Raw genomic sequence first — 25,102 nt, forward strand, 5'->3', positions numbered from 1 at the left:
TATAAGAGCTGGGGTTGCCAGGGTTTATGACAATAGATTATTATCTGTCACCATCCTCCCGTTCATTGATTTTCTCGAGCAGGCCCAATAACGTCTCCAATGTGAGACTTTGTTGTTACTGTGTTTGGCATATCGGATACATCATGGGGAGCTTGCCAGGCTTTGCCATGAGGGCGAGATACTCTTGGTAGCTTGCCAGGCTCTCTGAGAGGGGCGGAGGAATCGAACCCGGCTTGGCTGGGCTGGCTGTGTGGGAAGCCAAATACCCTACCGCTGTGCTATCACTTCAGCCCTATGACAATAGATGCAAAGCAAAAAATAAAAATAAAAATAAAAGCAGCAACAACAAAATCCTAAATGGACCAACCATATAGCTCTAAACTGGCAAATCCCAGTCTCTAGAGGGTCAGAAAAATTAAAAAGTGGGTGAATCCAGTTTAATGTTCTCATGCCATACCTCTTACCCTTTCTGAAACCCAGTTCTATTATTTAGAACAGGAAGCTCTTAATCCTTTCTTCTTGGCCTGTTTAGAGAACTAAACATTATAGAAGACAAAAAGCCTTCTGCAAGCTCTCTTGATACTTCATACAGAACTGCCTTCCCTCCAAGAGACAAAAGAATATCCAGTTTGAGGACTACTGGGGTTAATTTAAGTTTCAAAAGAAATGGTCTTCGGGGACAAGTCTACTCATGTACCCCTGTGTTACTGGAAAGATCATCTGCAGTCGTATCTGCATCCTGCTGGCTTTATTTACACTTTTCAGATTGAACCAGGGAATGTGGTGATAACACAGCTTAGCAAACGCAACAGCACAACTGCCACCACACCCAAAGCATCTAGGAAAAGTGACAGTGATTCCTTCAAAAAGACTTAACATGTGAGGTTTCAAATTTGATAGAGGAATGTGCAGACGGGAAAGTGTGCTGGCCACTGGTGAGATTAAAGCGCGTGGGCGGCATACATGTGACACCATATGTACCTTTGGATTCCTACAGTTAAGAGAGAATGGATTTTTTTTAACTTCTCATAACAAACTTGAGAAAAGCAGCAGGGAAAGGAACATGATTTAGGATCGACACAAAGCTGCAGGCATGCATCACCATGTTGAAGGCAGATGGAAGGAAGGACTTGGCAGAGCCGGGGTTCAAAAGCCAGAAGATGCTTTTGTTCTGATGCACCCTGATAAAGAAAGAACAGTACTCACTGGGGGGAAGAATCCACCCTGATTGTATAACCTACAAAACATGTATAACATGGGCAAGGCAGCATTATAATATTGTCCATTTGCCTATACAATTACAGAAAAATTAAATCCTTTGGATTCATTTTCTAGGCAGTTGAATGAAGAGCAAATACTATGCCAGTGTTCCAATAAGCTAGTACTCTCTTTAAAAAAACCAATAAAATAAATGAGAGAATGAATCTTTCCTTCTTCCGAGCTTGGGGCAGCCCCCTTTATGTCAATGAACATCCTCCACTACCCCCTGTAGAGCAACATAGCAACTTCAAGCCCCTGGGAAAGCATAAACACCAACCAAATGAATTTACAATAAGCACAAATTATGTAAGTATTAGGTTACTTGAAATATTTTCTACCCATTCTGATTTGAAGGGAAATCTGATCCCTTCACTAACTGCCTAAGCAAAACCCAAGAGAGCCCTGGAAATTGACCATGTCAGGAAAAAGCCCTTGTGACACATTTGAAAATGGAGTGGCATTTGTCAAAAAGGGGCTCATAATTCCTCAGAGGGAATCAGGCAACAATGCAAGTACTAGACCATCTTCTAGAACAAACATGCAAAACCCATCATTTTCAACTTGCAATGTGCTGGGCCCAAGTCATCCCACAGAATCCACCAGCCCTGCAATTTGAAACCTTGAAGAATGACAACTGTCAGAACTAGAGTGAGTGGCATGCTGCAGGAAGAACCAAAACAACCACACCCCCTCCTCAGCATCTGTCAAAACAAAGAACAAGAAGCAATCATTCTGATCCCTGAGATTAAAAATTGTTCCCGGGAATCCTGGTTTAAAATGCACTGAGAAGTGTCTTTAGGATTTCTTCCCAGGGGAAGTGTATGCATGTACACATGCCCGCGCGCACGAGCACACACAACACACACACACACACACACACACACACACACACACACACACACACTCACAGTGCCATAGATGCTAATAAAATGAAAGAGAAACATCTACACTCTAATCAGACTTCTTTGTAAGCAGTGCTTTTGCTTTGGGCAGTGAACATAAAACAGAGTATCCTGATTTTGAATCAATATCTCTTCTAAGTAGTTTTCAACTGCTCTATCTGTTCATTACCTAAAGTGCTCACACTCTGACTAGTATTTACCGACATCTCCTTTATTTATTTATTTTGATTGCACCAGGATTCTCATCTGGCATGAAAAAGGGGGCTTGAGCAGAGGAAATGGAATTAGGAACAGCATCAAAAAGAAGAGAACAGAGAAACGCAAGTGAAAAATTGGCAACCCTGGAGGGGGACAAAAAGGTATTTGGAATTTGGAATTTAGACAACAGGGAGAATGCTTAAACGTTTTCTCTGAGCTACCTGACAGATGCGGCTCCAACATAAGGCAAGATTAACAGTCTCTTTGGATTTCTTTGGAAGGGTTGGGGAAATAAAAATATTGAATAACAGGGACCAGAGTAATAGGACAGTGGAGAGGGTGCTTGCCTTGGTACCTGGCTGACCCAGGTTTACTCCCTGGCATCCTGTATGGTCCCCCAAGCATCATCAGGGGTAATTCCTAGGTGCAGAGCCAGAAGTAAACCCTGACCATTGCGGGGTGTGACTCCCAAAACAACAAACAAAAAATGTACTGGAGTGACTGAGGGGTGCAAGCAGGAATTATCAGGTTCCCATGATCCAGTTGAAATGTCACCTGCCCTTCAGCAGTTCTCATTGACCAGGCACTTTCTTCTGACTTCTCGGCATGCTGTCTACTTTGGGGAGAGAATATGAAACTACACTGCTCTCTGATCATTCACTGTGAGCACATGCGTCAAAAGATCAGACTGAGAACAATGCAGACCTCCTTCTAAAGGTAGTAAAGCCCAAACATTTTTTAAGCATGCAGGTTTGATTTTTAAAAGACCTGAGTGAGTACATGTGTCAGAGAAGGGACTGAAATGAGGAAAGGAATTCTCATTCCCTTTCCATTCAAAACAGGCATAAACTAATGATTAAGAAATTGGCTGAAATCCATTTTAATATTAAAATCCTGAATTATGGCATGGTAGAGATGCTTAGCAATTAAATCCCTAAAAAATCATATTAAATCAAATTAAAAGGAGCTAAATGAGAATGGCAATTTGCTGTATTCCCTGAAAAACTATCCATAAGGTTCTCTACAATATGCCTTGAATATACATTGTAATATGCCCAGAATATGTGTGTTAGAGGGTTTATTAAACGATGGCTCACAAGTCAAAGATATTCTCTTTTCATTTCCTTAGAAACACCATTCTTTACAAACTGCTTGGTAAACAGTTTTAAAAAGCTATGAATTAAATGATTTCACTGTTTGGGGGACACTCTGAATAAGGCTCAAAGGTACATAAACAAAACCATTCTCACTCTAAAATGGTAAGCTGAATTCCTCCACGAACACCAGCCCTTCCTGGTTAAGAAACTAGAGGTCACCTTCTCTCTCCTGAGCAAGGCAACCCAGGGAATGAAGGTTTCACAGATGGATCCATTATATCCAAATTAACTCAAGTTAATTCACAGCAAAAACTGCTAAGTCCACACATGACAGGCTGGGTATTCTAAATCATGCTACCTGGATTCTAATGAATTTACACTCTGGAGCATGGACCCCAGAATGGATGGTCAAAACTGTACTTAGCCCAACAAGACAGTACAGCAGATAAGGCACTTGCCTTGCATGCAGCTGACCTGGGTTCTATCCCCAGCACTCCATAAGGTCCCCTGAGCCCCATCAGGAGTGATCCCAGAGTGCAAAGCCAGGAGTAAGTCCTAAGTAGTCCGGGTGTGGCCCAACATCCCCCCAAAAAAATACAAACCCCCAAACTCCTGCATTTACCCCTAATTAAAATCCTACACTTAACTCTAATTTGTGGAAAGAAGATGTAGCTGTAATATCTCTGTGTGTCCCTTCATTATGAAATATTCTAACACCAATTAGCAAAAATGTCTCGGATGTTTCTTATTTTCTTATAGGAAAACATCTATATCTGCATTTAAACTCTAACAGAAAAGGGTGTATTTTTGCCCCCTAAGCATTCTAAGGTAATTGTGACCATGGATCATCCCAGAAGAATAGATCCTTCAAATCCTGGTATTGACAACAGAGTTTAAAACACACCAAGGCCCCCTCCAAACATTGTGGTACAATTTATGATAGTAATAGAAAGGTTTTTTTTTTTTAATTATATGCCCTTATGATTCCTTCTTCCTGGTGCTGATAGTAAATTAGAAGATTTTTTTTCTGTTTAAGTGATTGTTGGACTGGAAAAAAGAAAGGCACTCTAATGCAAGTATTTATACCTTCCACAATGAAAACAAGATATTATTGCTTTGCATGACCTTTCCTAAATATGGGATACAGCATTTTACACAATAGTTTCTTGGTTCATGCTTCAATTACTGACCTTTACTGTGTAGAAAATTAATGCAATTTTCATTGTAATCCATCCGTACAAATAAGGTCCACACACAAGAATTCCACATACTGAATCTAATACAAATAGGAAATGTCATCTGATGGTTGTTGGCTGGACTGGGCCATTATCTTGTTGGTTCTGGGGTCCCCCACCAATGCTCCTCATAACAAGCAGTTTTCTAACAGGGTGGAAGAAAAGCAGCTTTCCTTCTCTTGCAAGTTGAGTTTGTGCCTCTGGTTTTCCTGAATTGAGTGGCCTGAGTGCTTGGGTGCAGACGGAAAGTCTATGAAAGCCAGCCAGTGCTGCTGTGGCGCCTAATTTGATTTTTCATCCAGCTCAGCCATGAACTTTGAGCCACAAGATGGAGAGGATGAACTGAGAGGGTTGGAAATGTTGCCACTGGACAACAATCCTTTTTCCAGACAATCCAAGAAGGGCCGACCCCAGGTAGAGTTGTGGTCTCTGCAACTGAGAAGGGTGAGACATGGGAACTAACCCCACCCACCCCACCCACATACACACTCACGCACACTGCATGCTTTGATGCTCCCCCGCCAGGTCCCCCTGGATGGTATTTGGTGGGAAGGGGTGCTAGCCTATGAAGAGGTGTCCTTTTTTTATATTTTATTGAATCACCATGAGATAGTTATAAGCTTTCATGTTTGGGTTACAATCACACAATGATCAAACATTCATCTCTCCACCAATGCACACTCCCCATCACCAATATCCCTGGTATACCCTCCCTTTCCCACCCCACCCCACCCCACCCTGCACCATGTTCCACAGCATGGGGTCTCCATGGAAGCAGCCACAGCACCCTCTGGCCTCTATTGCCTGTTTGACATGATAGGCCTCAAGTTTGGGAACTGTAACACATTCAGGGCTGTTCACACAGGAGAAGCACACAACCCATTTCCTCCCAACGAGGAGATGAGCTCCTTTCTGCCCAAACCAGTGGTAGATAAAAAATAAGAGACTGTAGTAAGCTGGTGTTGGAGTGGGAGGTCTCTGCTTTGGGGTGTTCCAGTGAAGATTCTCTGGGGTTGCCAACTGTCTCTCTGAGAGGCAGGAGTAAAGCAACTGAGAAGGTGGCTGAGCTGCCCTTCACGGAAGGCTGGCTCTGACCAGAAGCTGCATGAAGGGAAGGCAAGTTTTCTCCTCTCTCAGAAGAACTCACAAAAGTGGAGAAGGCAGGATTGGAAACAAAGCGGAGCTCTGCTGAGGTGAATGGCCTTGCGAAAATGCCACCCAAGGACAGAGTGGTCCTGGGCATGCCATAGGGAGTTGAGTGCCAGACCCTGTGAGGTGAGGGCAGAGGAACACAATGATTCTAGTGGTGCCACCATGTCCTCCTGCCCAGAAAGGCTGATGGTATCATCGAACCAGTACTTGAGGTCTCCCACAGAGTGGGCAGAAAGGCTCGACCAGGACAACTGTGGCCCCTGACCCTATGACCTGGTTTGGTCGCCTGCCAGTAACTGAACATGACCCTGATATTCACTGGCTTCTTGGCATACGCATGTCTTCAATCACAGGTGTCAAAAACATGGGGAGTCACAATTATCCATGAAAGGTGGTCCATGCCCTCACTTCACATGGCTTGGCCAGCCCTGTAAGAAATTCCTGTACTCCCAAGAAGGGACTTAGCCTTCTGCCTGATGCAAGTGTGACAACTTCCGAGAGATGTGTTTTATTTAACAAAACATCCCATCCTACCTCTTGGGCAGGGCTTTCTATTTTTAATAGTCCAGAATCCACACCCATCAACTTATTAAGAAGAAAGAAGTTTCTGTATAACCTACAATATAAAACCTACAATATATTTCTAAAATTCCCCTTAGAAACATATTCCACTTATTGGGGGGTGGGGGATGAGGATGTGCTAGGGGTTGGGTCACACCCAGCGGTGCTCAAGTCTTCCTCCTGGCTCTGTGCTCCTGGATTACTCCTGGTGGTGCTCAGGAGACCCCATGTGGTGCCAGGGATTGAACTGGCATCGGACTCAAGTGCCTTAACTTGGCTCATGCTTCAATCGCTGACCTTTACAGTGTAGAAAAAGTAATGCAGTTTTCATTGTAATTCATTTGTGCAAAGAAGGGTCTTGCAGAAGAATTCCAAATATGGAATCTTGTAGGGTAACATTGGCTTGTCATTTCTCCCTGGCAGCAGGGAGCTTAGGTTTACTAGGTTGCAACCATCACAGTGCTCTCGAGGCATTCCCATTTCTCTGTTTATCTTTAACCTCTTCTCTGTGCTCCGCTTTCTCAACCAGTTAATCACCTATTTCCCATAAGCAGTACCTATGACTTGTAAAGTCAAATTCCACAGAAATCTCTGATTTTGTATTTGTAAGTGAAATATTGCTTTTCTCCTTCCCTTCTGTTCTTTGCATAGTTTACTGCAGAACAATGTCCTTTTTGTATAGACACAGGAAGACAGTTAATGTTACGCTTTTGTAACTTGGGAGTTAATTGACTCCGAATTATATTCACTCCTGGGCATTTGTTTTCTCGACTTAAGCCTCAGTTTCTCTTAGTTTCTAGCACTCCAAAAGCAGAGTCATGACAAGAGACTGGATTGACCAAGGGCAAGCTGTGAGCTACCCTGGCATTGAAATGGGCCAGGCCAAGCACCATAATAGTTAACTATAAGTTAAGAGCATGGTCATGGCAAATTTTGTCATGATCCAAAGAATACCAACTGGGTTAGGATACTGGTAGGATTAGGAAAGACTAATCTGGCCTGAGAACTATAGTCTGAGATCTCCAGCGAGATGTCCCTAGGAGGGCCACCATATAAGCTTAACATATCTCTTACTGTGTCCATACAAAATGATTAATATTATTAAGAAGTAGAAATATGATGGATGAGTGTTTAAATGGTTGTTGGACTAAGGAAAGGAGAAAAACACCCCTAGATGGTATTTAGACCTTACTTAGATCTCCTAACTACAGGAGATCTTTGTCTTATCTTACAAGAGCTTCCCTCAGAAGGAAGGGCTTTCTATATGTTGACTGTGCTACCTCACCCGGGTGTAGTTGCTACCCCAATGCTTGGAGGATGTTGGGTGCCAAACCAAGACAGCAAGATGGAGTGTGGAGAGATGAGTATAAGGCACAGGAGGAGATAGGAATGAGGGCAATGTGAGACTGGAATGGGGTGCTTAGCGAGACTGGAACAGGTGCGTGGGGAGAATGGAATAAATGGCAACTGATCACCAACCAGCCTGGAGGCCCTGTTCCCTCCTTCATGCGTCTGTTGGTAGCCGCAGCAGGCCAGAGTGGGGAAGCAACTCATGGCCACTGAACACAGGTGGCGGGCGAGAGAGAGACCATGCCACCGCCACTGCCACCCGATCACTCATTTATTTTGTGATCACAAAGAATCTAATACAAATAGGAAATGTCTCTCTTGCCTGACAGATTCTACTTTTTAACTCAGATATCTGTGTTGTCTGACCACAACAACAACCAAAATAAATGGGGTTGGGGTGGAGATAGGATTTACTGTCATCTTTTCTCAGTTGCTCCAAATGGGTGAAACTCTGCTCTGTTACTGTCGATGAAGTCAGTGCCTCCAAATTCACCTCTTGGTCCTGGGCAGTGTCTCCTCAACCCTAAAACCTCACTTCTCACCCTCTGCCTCCGCATCTACTACAATGCCTCCACTGAGTACTATCCAAGCTTCTTCTACACAGGGGATCAGGATGGGGCAGTGGGGGGAACAAAAGTTCTCCCAGCTAAAAGCAGCTCCCATGGCACTGAATTTATTTTTTTTCATTTTATGCCAGGATTATCTGAAAGTGCAATGACAAAGCAAAGCAAGCTGCAGATTTGAGAGATTGACCCTGGAAGGGAAAGGGCACTCGTACTCAGGCATGAGCCATGAGCTTGGCCAGCAACAGCTGGGGCAAGTGACAGGCTTTTGAAGTGGGTGACCACTGCATGGAGCACAGACAGAAGCAAATGTAGACCCCCCCACCACCTTCCCTTTGACTTCTGAGGGTACCCTTTTCTCCCCCAACCCCAGCAGAAGGAAGAATGCCCCCTTCCCTCCCTCTGTAGGTTCCCTGCATCAATGCCTTTTTCTATTTCCCCAAGTCCTGATCATTCAGTGCTTTCCACCAGCATTGCAAACCATCTTTCAAAGCATCATCCTTTTAAATAAAGACGTGAGCATGTTACTCTAGTAACTCCTGAACGGTGCTTTTATTCATTTATTTAAGTTTTGGAGCCTCCCAATTATAATAGAATCACCTCCTCCTTGGTGATTCTCAATGTACTGGGTTGACACACAAGGGCCAGAAGATATAATGCTGGCAGCCAGCATGTATCCCCTGCCTCAGGGGCCCTGCGATGCTGGGAATTGAACTTAGGTCAGCTGCCTGCACCCTAAAGGCTGGACTATCTCCCAGTCCTTCCAGGGGTTTTATAAAAATAATGGCTGCCTAGAAGTAAAGGAGGTGCTGGGAAGGATATTCTCACAGGGACACACTCACCTTGTCCTCCTCCTCGTCCTCCTCATCCACATCCGTGTTGTCCTGAAAGGAAAATCCACCAGATGCTTGTTAAACATCCCCAGAAAGAAGGAAATTCAAGTAGAATTCACAAGCTTGGACCATAAAACATAACTCTAAATAAAGCTATTAGGCAACGTGCCCTTTGAAGGATTTTTAAATGTGGCACACTGTCTGGGTCATACACAGTTTTGTTCTCATCTGACAGTGAAGAGACTACCCAATTCTGTTAGGCAAAGCTCGCTGTTTGAATGACTGTTCATTTCCTTTGAAGTTTTGGACAGAAATATTAGACAGTAGAAAATGCATTCGTCTGCATATAATCAAGCTAAAGAATACATCGTGGGCTTCTAGATGGGATTACTCTTTTCCGTGGAGTTAGGGAGTGGGAAGGGACAGATAAAGGACAGTAAACTTGAGGCTCTAGAATAAAGAGCATCTAAGGGGGCTGGAGAGATAGAACAAAGGGTAGAACACTTACTTTGAATGCGATTGACACAGGTTTGATACCCGGCATCCCATAGGATCCCCCCAAACACAGCCAGGAGTAATTCCTGAGTGTAGAGGCTGGTAGTGGTTCCCCTGAGCACTACCGGGTATGCCCCCCAAACCAAAGAAAATTAAATAAAAATTTAAAATGAAATAAAGGGCATCAGCGTGAATTCAGGGGTCAGAGCACCTAGCTGGGCTACAAACAAGCTCATACAGATGGAATTAGAAATCAAACTATTTCAGAAAAATGTTCAAATCATTCTATTGTTTTGGAACCTCAACTGGCTGTGCCCTGGGATCACTACTGGCGGGCTTGCCTGGGGGAACATATGGGATGTCTGGGATCAAACCCAGTAGGCTGCATGCAAGACAAGCACCCACCTACAACTTATAATCATTCTAGTTTCCCCCCTCCACCTGCCTCTATGGCAGGCACTTCCCCCCCATCCCTGCTTCTATCACCCTCTCCCTTCTTTCCCTCGCTCCTCCCTCACCCCCCTCCATTTCTTCTTCCCTCTCCCCCCACCTCTCTCTTTTCTTTGTATCTCTCCTTTTGGGCATTATGGTTCACAATAAAGATATATCCCTTTACCTACTTTCAATACTCAGTTCTTATCCAGAGTGATCATTTCCAACTACTGTCATACTGGTACCTTCTCTACCACCTGGATATTTAGAACAACTATCGGCAGGCTATAAGCAATGCCAGGACCAGACCCCACGATTTGGGGGGCCTTATACAACCCACCAGCCAGACTTCCCCAATCTTACTACTGGGGCTCAGTAAGCCATAGGTGGTTTTTACTCTAGTGGTGGAGCCTGTCATTTTGCTACAACAAAAACAAATTTGTCAAATTCAATTTGCCTGTCATTCTGTCACTCGGGGGACATGCAGACAAGTGTTTCAGGCATAGATGTTGGGATAAGAACCAGACAAGAACAGACAGAATCAGACAAGAACTTCATGCAGAGGTGGGGTGGGGGTGGAAGAGCAAGAGGAGGGGCAGGGAGAGAGAGACAGAGACAGAGAGAAACAGAGAGAGACAGACAGACAGACAGACTCAGCAATGCCCTTGGGCCTAAGTCACCAGAGAGAAGATGTCCATCCTCCCAGGGAGGCTGGCTGGCTGCTCGAGTTTGAAATGAAAGGGACTGGGGCATGGTGGGCAGGGCAGGAACTGGCCAAGGACGGTGCCAACCCCATTTGCTCTAAGCCAATTGGCAGAACCCATGGGGTCTTGGCTTACCTGGCTGTCATGGATACTTCCGCCCTTCCCTCTCAAGGGCGTGATGAAATTATAGGCGAAGAAGAGAAGCAACACCAGAGGGATCATGTAGAGTTCAAAGTTCCAGACCGTGACCAGAAATACCTAATGAAAAGATGTGTTGGAGGTATGAGCAAACAAAACTGAGTTTTCACTCGGGAACAAAAGGAGATTCTGGTGACTCTCACCCAGCTTTCAGGAGAGAGTTTCCCTGCGAGATATATTTGGGAACAACAATACACAAACACTCACTCAGATCCTTAGACCTGGTACTCTAAGGTGGAAGCTATAGAAACAAGTTTGCTGTCATATTCTGGAATCAACAAATAAAATTGGGAAATGGGTTTTAAATATACCTTAGAGCAGGTATCTGGATGTAATACATCTATTTTGTTTTGGTCTGGGGGCCATATCTGGCTGTACTTAAGGCTTACTTCTGGCTCTGTGCTCAAGGATCACTCCTGGCAAGGCTGAAGGGAGCTATATGGGGGTTCTGAGGATTGAACCTGAGTCAGTGGCATGCAAGGCAAGCACCCTACCAGCTGATGTTCTGGCCTCTGATATCTGAAAACCAGAATCTAAAGGACGATAGGAATAGGGAACAAATGGACTTATATTAGATGAGCTATGGTGTTTTTTATGTTTTAGGGAGAGAAATACAATATACTTTCAGGGCTGAAGTGATAATACAGCATGTAGGGCGTTTGCCTGGCCTGGAGCCAACCCAGACTTGATCCTTGGCATCCCTCCAAGTATGTACATGGTCCTCCAAGAAACACCTGAGAACCACTGAGTGCAGCCCAAAACCAAAATTTTGGTTCTGGGGCTGTACTCAGTGATAAATATATGTGTGTATATTTATATATATACATATTAAACCTATTAGGAAAATATATATATGTTATTTTCTAATAAAGCATACAAAGTTAGTAGCAAATTACACACACACACACATTAGTTCCTAGCATAGTTACTAAAACCCTGACTAATGCAGGGAGGAATAGATAATATATAAGTGAGTGAAAAAGATATTTGAAAAGGCAAGGAAATGGAAAAAAGGAGTAAGAAACATAACAGACAAACGTAAAATAAAATGGTAACAAAAATCTAACAGTGTCATTATTTCCACTATATGTTAATGAAAAAGACAGTACAAGCATAAAAGATAGAGAGGAGATGATAGTAAACAACAATAATTGAATTTATCACCCCTGAAAAAGTTTCCACTAAAAAAAGTTTGGGACAAAATGGCTTTATTGTTAAACTCTATGAACTAGTCCAAGGAAAAAGATCATAAGATTCACCACTAATCTTATGAAGTCAGCATTAGTTACCCTGATATGAGAAACTAACAAAACCATTAAAACAAAATTAATTACAAATATCCAACACCAAGATGCAAAAGTCTTAAGGAAATAACTGCAAATCACATCAAAAATGTGTACTAAGACATGATCAAATGAAACATACAACAAGAAGGCAAGTTTAGTTCATATTTGAGCCCTCATCAATGTAAATCACCATAGTGACAGAATAAAGGAGAAAAAGAAAAAGATTGGTCATTTCAATAGATGTGGGAAAATAATTTGACCCCAAGAGAAAAGAAATCAGTACTCTCAACCCATAATGAATAGAAGACATTTATTTTCTCAAAGGATTATGGACATCTATTAAAACCTCATATTTGATTAGACTTGGTAGCAATTCATTATATGTTAATTATATCTTAAAACACTGATTCTAGGCAGAGATGCCTCCAGACCTCATGCCAGGCTGAGTCTCATATCCAGGGACCCCAAAGGGGGTGCCTAAACAGAGCTCCAGCAGCCGAAACCTCCAGAACCCAATAACTGCCATGCTCACAGCCAGACTCCACAGGCTCAGATGAGCCTCATCCAGGAATGAATCCGTTGAAAAACTCAGATATGCAGGTGTTGTGGCTGAAATTTCCAGGCTCTCGCGGATGAGTGACCTCCCACATGCCCCTGTTCTTCCAGAAGTCTGGCAGTCGCAACCGTGAACTGCCTCTGGCACCATATAAGCTCATTAATCGGCCATGATCCAGAGACTCATAAATAAATCTCAAAAGAGATCAACAAGCTGCAGAGGTGCTTCCGGACCCCAGAGTCATCATCCAGTTAAAAATTTAACTCCAGACACAGCAGCAGCAAGTCTAGGAGGGCACCACAGCACTAGAGATTTCTCTGGGTCCCATATCAAGCCTATTTCACTGGGGCACCCCAAATGGAGCAGGTGCAATCTTCCCACCCACTTCAGATGGAATCCTGGCGACCATGATATTACACAAGCAAGGGTATGTGGGTTCCAGAACCAAGTCTCCAAGCCACATGGCAGCAGCAGATCTGGGCAGTCCCTCCCTGCCCTGCCACCCTCTCCCGCGTCTCCATCTGCTCCTGATGCCAGATGTCAGATGTCACGCCCACAACCTGCCTCCGGGCACCATCTTGGTGCATCAACCGCCCAGATCCAGAAACTCCCAATTGAATCCTAAAATGGATTAGCTCCCTATAGAGAGGTTTCTGGAACCCAACCATTTACAATCTTAGAATTTCAGAAACACTAGGCCACTTTTGCGGCCGCACAACCTCTCATGATATGCAAAATGGAAAATAATGCAATGGAAAATAAATGATCTAGCATCTGCCCCTGGAAGGCAGGCTTGAATGGTGGTGGGAAAGTCCGAACAAAATATAATGCCCAAAATGAGAGAGAGAGAGTATTGAAGAAATTGTCTGCCATAGAGGCAGGGTGAGGACTGGGATGGTGATGGAGGGGCAGGGAGGATAATGGGGACATTTGTGGTGGAAAGTTTGCACTGGTGGAGGGATGGGTGTTGGATCATTGTGTGGCTGAATCTCAAACATGAAAGCTTTATAACTATATCTCACGATGGTTAAATTTTTTTTTTAAAAAAGAGCTTTCCTCCCTTTGTAAATATTCAAGTTAAAAAAATAAAAATTTAACTCCAGCTACATCACCCAATCAAAATTTTAGAATTCCTGGCGTGACTTCTCAAACTCTACACCACTAATATACCAGGCATAGCACACCTCATTGGATGGGATGTAAAACAGAAGGCAACCAGTCTTGATTAAGAAAATATTAACACACAAGACTTAATCTGTAACAACATGTCAGTAATCTCTTATACAAGGGCTCAATAGCTCCAGTGTGACATATAACAATCTTCACACACTTTCTTCTAAGGAAATATTTTTTGATCATTTTTAGCAAATTAATCCTAACAAGCAATACAAAATGAATAATTTAGGGCCGCTATTGGGGCAGGCTTGGGTGGTAGCTGGGAAAATTGGAAATAATGAAGGTGGGAAGGTGTAATGGTGGTGGGATTGGTGTTGGAATATTCTGTCACTGTCACTGTCCTCCCATTGTTCATCGATTTGCTTGAGCAGGCCCAGTAACGTCTCCATTGTGACACTTGTTACTGTGTTTGGCATATCGAATATGTCACGGGGAGCTTGCCAGGCTTTGCCATGCTGGCGAGATACACTCGGTAGCTTGCCGGGCACTCCGAGAGGGGCGGAGAAATCGAACTCGGGTCGGCCATGTTGGCTGCATGCAAGGTAAACACCCTACCACTGTGCTATCGCTCCAGCCTGTTGGAATATTGAATATAATAAATCATTGTGAACAACTTTATTTAAAAAATTTAAAAGAAACAAAAATAATAAAATAGTGATCCTGAAAAAAATCAGTAGAGATAAAGAAGAAGCTAGTTAAAAGGGCAGGTGATAAAACATCAAACTTGGTGAAGTACCCTACAAAAAAAAATCAAGTATAGTATATGGTCCCTCAACTGTGTATTTCTTTATAACAAGGAAAACTGTGCTTCCCTCTAAAACTAGGAACAGTGCATGGTGTTTGCTCCTACCATTTCTATTCAATCTCAGACTTGGGCTCTTAACCACTGCTATAAAGTGAAAGAAACGAGGTAAAAGTTACACACAGCCAAAAGGAGAAAAGCAAAATTTTTGGTACACAGCAGAAAGGAGAAAAGCAAAACTTTTGGTAGATGACATTTTTAACATAGAAAATCCTATGGCATCTATAAAGCCAATCCTTGAAATATCAACTAAATCCAGAAGAATCACAGAACACAAAATCATTTTATTTTGCTTTTTGAGTCACACCTGGTGTCGCACAGGGGTTACTCCTGGCTCTGCACTCTGCACTCAGGAATTACTCCTGGCAGTGCTCAGGGGACCATGTGGGATGCTGGGAATCGAACCCGGGTCAGCCGCGTGCAAGGCAAACTCCCTACCCACTGTGCTATCGCTCCAACCCCCACAAAGTCATTTTAAAAATCCATGCTAGGGCTGGAGACAGAGTAGCGGGTTCCTTGCAGTCAACCCTGGTTGAATCCCTGACACTGCATCTGTTCTCCAGAGCACCATAACCAGGAATAGCGCCTGAGAATCACAAGATATTGTCCAAACCACACTGCCAAGAATGAATCAATTGTACTTGCTGAAAAGTAAAAAAGATTAGAAAAAACATTTAAATTTCCATTGATAGTCCAACCAAATTCCCAGACATATAAGAATCAAATTTATAAGTAAGAAGTCTTCACGGGGAATTATAAAACATTATAATTCTCTGAGGAACATTATAAACTAAGTAGATAGCCACTATCTCATGGATTAGATATTTTTAGGATGGTGCTACTCTACAAATTGATCAATAGAAGCAATCCCAGTTTTGTGCCCATGGACAAGCCAAATGAGAAGCTAAAATGCAAATTACATAGTGTAATCAAAGCAATTTGAACAAATAAAGCTTCAACAACCTGATTTCACAGTTTATTAAAAATCAGCAATAATGAAGACAGTGTGAGTTCGTAAAAATACAGGCTTAGCAATCAATTGAAGAAAAGACAAGTCGAGAAGTAGATCAATTGGATGTTGTTAACTGATCTTTTGGTTTGTTTTGGGGGCCATACCAGGCAATGTTCAGGGGCACTCCTTGCTCTCCTTTCAGGAATCACTCCTTGAAGAGCTCAGGGGATCATATGGTATGCCAGGGATATAACTTGAGTTGGCCATGAGTGAGGCAAATGCCCCTACCTGCTGTACTATCTCTCTAGCCCCTTAATTGATTTTTAAGAAAACTGAAACAGTTCAATGAGAGAAGAACTTTTCCAACAAAGAATCTCAAAACAATTGAACATACAAGTGAAAAAAATTATCACTAAATATTGCTGCTTAACATACAGAAAATAACTCTAACCAGATCAAAAATCTGAATGTAAATGCTAAAACATTTACAACTTTAGAAAAACTGGCCCAGAAAATTATTACAGAGAGTTCTATGCTAGGTACCACATATGTTTTCTGAAGTTCCATTAGGAAAGATCCCTGAGCACAGAGCCAGGAGTAAGCCCTGAGCACCATCAGACATGGTCCCCAAACAATAGAGATAAAGTTCTCAAAAAAAGTAGGAAGAAAACTGAAATCTTGGAACAGCCAAGGAGTTCTTAGAACACAAAAATATACTGGGAAAAATGCAAAGAACAGAAAAAAGGGGCTTTTACAAAGGTGTGCTTGCTGTATGAAAGACTGATAAGAAATAAAAAAAAAATCCAAATTGGAAAACATATTTTTGATACAGACACTGACTCTATTAAAAATGCTAACACTCCATAATACAACTCAATAGAAACAGGAAGAAGGCCAGATCCTTCACATACACATACAGACAGAGCTAGATGAAAATCATTTCCATCAGGAAAACACAAATGAAAACCACTAGAAAATGGCATGACGGTTCTTGTTATAAAGTCAAAAATTAAAGAGATGGGCAGAGAAAGTACTGAAACACAGAGAAATAACTGGTATTCTGAGGCACTCCTTGTATACAAAATGATAAAAACCAATGTGGAAAACCACATGGCGATTTCTCCCCAAGTTGAGTATACACCTACTGTAAATTCACAGCCTTTCCACTCCTAAAGAGTCAGCATATGTCCCACGAAAAAGTCTTGCCCACAAATGTTCAGAGCCTAACAGCTTTATTTCGAGACACAACAACAAAAATGGCAACCAGCCCAAATGCCCACCAGCCAGGGATTTCAGTCTATCTGCACATGGAAACATGACTCAGATAGAAAGCTGAATCCATTTGTAGAGATAAGGACCAGGAGGATTGCTCCACGGCTTGGAAGCCAGCCTCACATGCTGAGGGAAAAGGTAGCTTAGGTAGAGAAGGGACCACCAAGTAAAGGATGCTTGGAGGGCCCGCTCAGGATGGGAGATGTGTGCTGAAGGTAGACTATAGACTTAACATGATTGCCACTTAATGCCTGTATTGCAAACCACAACATCCAAAGGGAGAGAGAGAGAGTAAAAGGCAATGTGCCTACACAGAGGTGGGGGGCTTGGGGGGGGCGGTACTGGGAACATTGGTGGTGGAGAATGAGCCCTGGTGGAGAGATGGATACTCAATCACTGTATGAGTGAAACATAAGCACAAAAGTTTGTAAGTCTGTAACTGTACCTCATGGTGATTCATTAAAAAAAAAAGAAGAAGAAAGAAAGAAAACTGGATCCATGAATCCCTGAAGTTGTAGACCCAGTGATGGAAGTTGAATTTCTCTGACTGCCCTAAAGCTTCTTCCTCTGATATGTGGGTTTCTTGCCTAAGTACCATGATGTAGCTGTAAATACAGCAAGAATCTGGGCCTTTTCCACCCCTCCCCCCAAATATTAGCAGATCACTCTGAACAAGAATTGCATGCTGAAAGGAGGTAAAGGGACAAACATGATAAACTGTCAGTACATATATTGCAAACCATAATGCTCAAAAAGAGAGAGAGAGGGGGGCTGGAGCGATAGCACAGTGTGTAGGGCGTTTGCCTTGCACACAGTCAACCCGGGTTCAATTCCCAGAATTCCATATTGTTCCCTGAGCACTGCCAGGAATGATTCCTGAGTGAGAGCCAGGAGTAACCCCTGGGCATCACTGAGTGTGACCCAAAAAGCAAAAAAACAAAAAACAAAAAAAAACAAAAGCAAAAAAAAAACCAGAGAGAGACAGAGACACAGAGAGAGAGAAAAAGAAAGAGAGAGAGAGAGAGAGAGAGAGAGAAGGAAAGTGCTTCCATAGAGGCAGGCTGCGGGGAGGGAGTGTGGGAAGGAAACTGGGGACATTGGTGGTGAGGAACGTGTACTGATAAAGGGACAGATGTTAGAATATTATATGACTAAAACCCAATCAGGAATAACTTTGTAACTGTGTATTTCACTGTGATTCAATTAAAAATAAATGAATAAATAATAAATAAAATTTAAAATATACATATTTTTATATATCTATATATGGTGAGGAAACAGTCTCAAATCTTCAACTGGAAATAGCTCATCACTGCTTGCATCCAAACTGGCTGATTGTCATGTTTAATAAAAGTAGATACAAAATGTATAGACATGGCAAACCTCAATTGAGGAAACGTCATCTTGCAAGTGATTTGGTGTGTTTCTGTGGCAAACCAAAGGCTTGTGGGGTTAGAGCTCCAAAGTTAACTGTGATTAAGTAACTTAGCCAGAGCTACCCCTGAACAAATCAATGGAACAAATCCTCTAGATATGCTTCTTTATGGATGACAGGCCAAGGGTATTAGCCTAAGTCCAATGGGTTATAAAGAACAAATTGAACAAGGGCTATCAGATTTCATCATGAAGTGGATGATAACTGATGAAGCCATCCATGGCCAACCAACTCTTTGAATAACTTCAGCATGTGTTATCACTTCAAATTAGTTATCTTTGAGAGAAGCAGAGGTATACAGATATGTTGGGATATTACACAGTCTAAGTAAAGATGAAATCTTGGCAGTATGCAACAACTTAGATGGAATTTGAGGACATCTTGTTAAGTGGAATAAATCTCAGGAAGAAGCATAAATACTGGTGATCTCACTCGTACGTGGTATATAGAGAAAGAAAACAAGTTAACAGACAGTACTGAACCATGACAAATTCTTGACCATGGATTACAAAATTGAGATCACTAAGCAGTGAGGGAGGTAATGGGAGAAAGGAAGAGATGGACTAGAAATGAGATAGAGACAGTGGTGTGGGACTCTGGGCACATTGGTGGTTGGTAGAGGTATAGTCATTTTGTTCATTCAAAGTATGGACTCTACTAACACTATTACAACCACATTACCTAACAATAAAAGCTAAAAATTCAAACAACCCAAACAACCACAAGCTAGTCAATTTGGGATAACAATTATAAGGACACACCATGTCCCGTGGCACCTTATAACATTCTTCATTAACAATGACCCCCTTTGGGTTGACCTCTGGAACCATCCATTCCTCTCCCCATTGGGCTTCTTATGTAGTGTATGGGCAGGCTATCTCAGACATATGTCCATCTCTATAGGGTGGAGGGGGACAGTGAATCCCCCAAATCTTTCAAGTTGCTGATAATCTTTAATGACCATACCTTTGTCATTAAGAGTCTTACAGTCATTCTGGGGTTCAAGAGTTCTGAGCATGTAACCTCTTCTCTCTCCCAATGTAGATGCCTCCTCTAAGTTGTACAAGGAATCAATATGTTCTTCAAAAAATTTTCTCCATTGGAAAATGACATAAATAGAAGGCAGCCAGAGACACTGGATAGAGCAAGTGCCCTAAACACGTCAATGTCCTTATTCTCCATAACCTCTATGTCATTATTCCGAGGAGAGAGAGAGGAGAGAGGAGAGAAAGGAGAGGAGAGGAAGAGAGAGAGAGAGGGAGAGAGAGAGGGAGAGAGAGGAGAGAGAGAGCCTTGGGTTATCTGGTTTGGCTCAGTGGAACCAGATGTCACAGTCCTCCCATTATTCATCTATTTGCTCGAGCGGGCCCAGTAACGATTCCATCGTGAGACTTGTTGTTACTGTGTTTGGCATATTGTATACATCACGGGTAGCTTGCCAGGCTTTGCCGTGCGGGTGAGATACTCTCGGTAGCTTGCTGGGCTCTCCGAGAGGAGCGAAGGAATCGAACTCGGGTCGGCCATGTTGGTTGCTTGCAAGGCAAACACCCTACCACTGTGCTATCACTCCAGCCCACCAGAAAGTACTTGAAAGCCAAAGAGAAAGAACATTCGGGAAAGACATGAAGGCAGAAGAAAAGCTGCAATAGAAGTTCCCTGAGGCAAAAAATGCCTACAACCTATAGAAATAAGTGAAGGAAACTGCTCTTCTCTGAGAGAAACCAGGATGGTACATGGACCCTCTGACACCTTGATGTCAGCTCCACGAGACCCGTGGAGGGAGCTCCAGGGTGCGAAGTAACACACAAAGTTGTGTTGAGCCACTTATGGAAGCAGGATACTGCCATTCAGCCCAGCAGTGACAGAACCCTAAGTGTGAGGCTGTCACTGGCAAACAGCTAAGGACATGTGATGGAGCAGAGAGTCACTTCTCTTGGGGAAGGAAGCAGAGGAATTTATTCTTTCCTGCTTAGAAGAAAGTGAGGGGAAAGTGATGTCCGTCATGAGAACGTTGAGGCAAAACCCACCTGGGATCCGGTTCAGCGCCCACATCCTCCCTCTTCTCCGCAGACCCTAATAAAACTCAGATTTCAGTCTGTGTGGTTCAGTCTTGCTCACAGTGCTGAGTTGTAAAGTGATTATTATTAACGGACCAATCAAGCACTGAAACACACTAGTCCTGGGGTTCACTGGACATCGACTTTGACAGTTTCCAGGTGACACGGTGTTTTCCAGGCAGTTGACAGGGGACTTTCCCTTTCTGTTTATTCATCCGGGTTGGGAAGAGCGCTTTGGAGCCACATCTGGTGGTGCTTAAGGCTTACTCCTGGCTCTGTGCCCAAGGGAACATAGAAGGTGTCAAGCTTTGAACTGCATTCAATAGGGAAGAGTACTTTGGGGCCATATCTGGTGCTGCTCAAGGCTTACTCCTGACTCTGTAGTCAAGGGACCACAGGAGGCATACGGTTTTGAACTGTGTTCAGCAGTGTGCAAGGCAAGTACCTTAACCTGGATAGCTTAAGCTCACTGCATTTGGCTTAAGAGACAAAAATCCCTTTGGATATGTTCTAGTTAGGTGGGGAAATGACCCCAACAGGTTACTCTCTTTCCCTAGGTTTCTGCAGAAATACAGGGGCACATGCATTGCTCATTTTTATCACCGTCGATGACTTCCTGAATCAAAAATATATAATTTTCAGATTGCCAATTCAGAGGAACACAGCAGCAAACATTTCTATGACATATGATGCTAATTCGGTCCTGATTTTGGAGAAAGTTTAGCCATAAAACATCTATCACACACTAATATTAGCTATAAATTGGACAGTTATAACCTTATCACTACAGGCACTGTTTTTTTTGTTGATTTTTATTGTCCCCTTTTGAACATATAAAGGAATTTAAAAAAAAAAGAAGACGAAAATATCCTTTTAATACTAATTTTAGTTTCTTGCTAAACACATCATCTTTTCCCATTCCTTGAATATAAAACTTTTAATTCCCACACTTTAATATTTGCATCATGTTAGTGATCATCCTCTCCATCTTCTCAGTTTTGTAGAAATGGGAAAAATATCGCTGGAGCAATAGCACAGCAGGTAGGGCATTTGCCTTGCACACACCCGACCCAGGTTTGATTCCTCCATCCCTCTTAGAGAGCCCGGCAAACTACCGAGAGTATCCCACCCATGTGGCAGAGCCTGGCAAGCTCTCCGTGTCATATTCGATATGCCAACAACAGTAATAACAAGTCTCACAGTGGAGACATTACTGGTGCCCGCTCGAGCAAATGGATGAACAACAGGAGGACAGTGCTACAGTACTACAGTGGGAAAAATAAACCCACCTCTGACCCAACAACAATAACCAAAAAAAGCCTCCCCACCTGCATGGGCAGAACAGTAAATTAAGAGTCTAAAAAAAAAAAATCCCTAACCTGAAGATAAAGACTCCGAGATGTCAAAGTGATCATCCCTGCCCATTTCCCCAAGAATGATCCTCATTTCGAGTCTAGAATCAGAAAATAAATTTCTCTTTATGCATTTTTGCAGAAGCTGGTAATTGAGCAGTTTAAAGTCTGATTTGAGGAAATATGTCTTTCAAAGCCATCATCAAGTTCTCAGCTCTGATTAAAGGAAGGGAGAGAGGGGGGAAAAATCCTCACACACTTATTTATTCACCAGAAAGCTGGGGATCTTGAAGAGGTCACAGGGGAAAAAAACAATAATATGCTTTTGGGGCGGAGAGATAGTGCAGCAGGTAGGGCATCTGCCTTGCACGTGGCCAACCCAAGTTCAATCCTGGGCATCCTGTATGGGCCTCAAACACTGCAAAACCAGAAACAACCCCCAACATCGCTGGCTGTGGCACCCTCCCCCCTCAAAAATAGAACAATCTGCCTTTCTCAGTATTGCTGGTGCTGTGGTTTCAATATATAGAGATAGCACATCTCTACACAGCAGGACATCCAAACCATAACTCAACTTAAAATTATGCTGCCAAAGAGGCAACCTGGGTATAGGAAGGAAGCTGGATACATTGGTGAAGGAAAGTTGACAGTGGTAGTATGTTTGGTTCTGGAACACCGTATGCCTGAAACTCAACAGTGAGTAATTTCATAAATCACAGTGTCTTAATGAAAAGTAAATAGAAAACATGGGCTAAGTGTACTGATCAGTGTTTCTCTGGGTCCTGAGGCAGAGCTGTGAGTGCCAGGGACAAAGTCGGCAGTAGAAGTTTCTACACGACTCTGAGAAAGCATTCTTATAAAGCCTTCAGTTCCAAGAACATCATACTGCAATTGTGACAAAAAGCTAAAACTGCCATGTGGCTGCAGGTGCACAAAAAGACTAAACCAGAATGGGTAAGGAAAGAAAAAACACCCACACTGTGGGTAATAAAACAAGAGTATCTCATTAGCACATGTGGTGGGCAAGAGTGAAACAGTTCACCAGATTAAGCTGTTCCACTTGCAACTTGATTTCTGGCACTAACGGACACTGGGCTGCCATAAATTACCATTAAACCTGCTTTGGCTCTTAATGTATTCCACATGCTTGAAAGAGACTAAGGTGCTTTAATTCGGGAAACTTACCTAAGGATTAGGGAACCATGCTATTTAGAGCAAAGTACAATTCTCCAAGGAATCCTATCAAGCATGTCCGGGATGTCTCCCATTATTCGGCCAGGCTACCTATTCACTTAATGAAAACAAACAAACCAACCAGCTGTGCTTGTACCGCTTGTACTAGAACCACACACACTTGCTACTAATGCCAGAAATGCAGGCAAGGTTTGTATCTCCCTTTGCCTTCCAAAAAACACCCTAAAAAGCAAACCACAAAAATCCTTTTAAAAAAAATAAGGAGTTCTGAGTTTATTCAGATCAGAAGGGGAACAAGAAGCTTACCCACAATGTTGAACCACTCTGGAAATGAGGAAGAAACCCCAGAAATATATGTAACACATACACACACACACACACACACACACACACAAACACACGACATTCACTCAAGCAAGATTTTTGGCCACCAAAAGGAAAACCCTACATCAAGCAATTCAGTGTGGAGCCAGTTACCTTTAAAATCTGTTGCTACAATCAAAAGGGGAGGTGGGGCAGACAGACCAACAGACAAAGTCAGAGAGGCAAGGGGGAAGGGGAAGGAAACTGGGAATATTGGTGGTGAGAAATGTGCACTGGTGAAGGGACGGGTGTTCGAACATTATATGACTGAAACCCAGTCAGGAACAACTTTGTAACTGTGTATCTCATTGTGATTCAATTTAAAAATTAAAAAAGAAAAAGTAAAATAAATCTGTTGCATGCATTTTCTTCTACTCTCCCTTGAGCTCTCTCTCTCTCTATATATATATGTATATGTGTATATATATGTATATATATATCCTTTATATATCTATAGCCTTTACTGAAAGAGATATATATATCTCTTTCAGTAAAGGCTATTTTGCTTCACTAAAAAAATAATAAAGTTTCTTACAGGCATGGGGGTTAGAAAGAAGCGTACAGAAGAAATAAATCTCTCAGAAGAGAGCAACACAAAGGATAAGCCATAGAAATGCCTCCAGATCCCGTTAAAGGTTGTCTCATTTGGGGCAACCCAGAGCGGCAGATGAGTTTCCCTTCCTGCCCCAACAGAGATCTGGCAGCCGAAAACCTCCAAAACTCAATCACCACCATGCTCAAGACCCAACTCCACAGGCCTGAACGAGCCTCAACCATGCGTGAATTTGCTGAAAACTCCAGGTATGCGGGACTTGTGACTGAACTCTTCAGGCTCGCACAGAGTCAGGAATGGGTGACCTCCCTCAACCTCCCTGTGTTTCCAGTAGCCTGGCAGTCACGCCTCTGTCACCATATATGACATGGTGACATATCTTAAAAACTCATTAACGGCCATAATCCACTCATAAATAAATCTCTCGGAAGAGATCAACATAGAGCAACACACCACAGAGATCTTTCCAGACGCCAAAGTCACCATCCAGTTAAAAAAAATTAATTAAATTAACCTCAGCTGTATAACAGTATTTAAAATTTTAGAACTCCTAGAGCACGTGACCACATTTGTGGCCACACGACATCTTCTACTCTACACCACTGATATACCAAGAGAAACACAACACATTTGATGTGATGTAAAGTAGAAGGCAACCCATCTTGAGGAGAAAAAAAAAGATATAAATACATGTGTGTGTATACATATACACACACACACATATATAAGCACACAAGGCTCAACCTTTAACAACATGTTAGTAATCTCTTATATAAGGGTTTAATGACTCCAAGATGAAATACAATGACCTTCACACACTTTGCTCTTAGGAAATTTTTGTGGATCATTTTTAGTGGATTATTCACTAAAAGCAATGCAACATAAATTACTTAGGTCCTGCGTGGGGGCAGGCTTTGGGTTCAGGGTGGAAACATTCGAAATATGGCGGTGGGTAGGTATAATGGTGGTAGGATTGATGTTGGAATGTTAAATGTAACAAATTATTGTAAACAACTTTATAAAAATAAAAATTTTTTTAAAAAAAGAAGACTACAGGAAGCAGGCAGCAGACCACTGTTCAAATACCTGGCTCCAAAGATGGTCTCCCAAGCACCCTGAAACCT

General features: G+C 42.6%; 1 protein-coding gene across 2 annotated transcripts in view; it reads right to left on the reverse strand.

Moving 5' to 3' along the window:
- The window catches only part of MCTP2 (multiple C2 and transmembrane domain containing 2), a 131,838-nt gene that overhangs the window by 16,890 nt on the left and 89,846 nt on the right, over window positions 1–25,102 (reverse strand). For both annotated transcript variants that reach the window (XM_056124504.1, XM_056124503.1), the window contains 2 exons: window positions 10,918–11,040; window positions 9,161–9,202 (listed from right to left, as the gene is read on the reverse strand). In XM_056124504.1, coding sequence (XP_055980479.1) covers window positions 9,161–9,202; window positions 10,918–11,040 — 165 coding nt within the window. The remainder of the gene's footprint in view (window positions 1–9,160; window positions 9,203–10,917; window positions 11,041–25,102) is intronic.

The sequence above is a fragment of the Sorex fumeus genome, unplaced genomic scaffold, assembly GCF_029834395.1.
Source record: "Sorex fumeus unplaced genomic scaffold, SorFum_2.1 ptg000051l, whole genome shotgun sequence".
NCBI lineage: Eukaryota > Metazoa > Chordata > Mammalia > Eulipotyphla > Soricidae > Sorex > Sorex fumeus.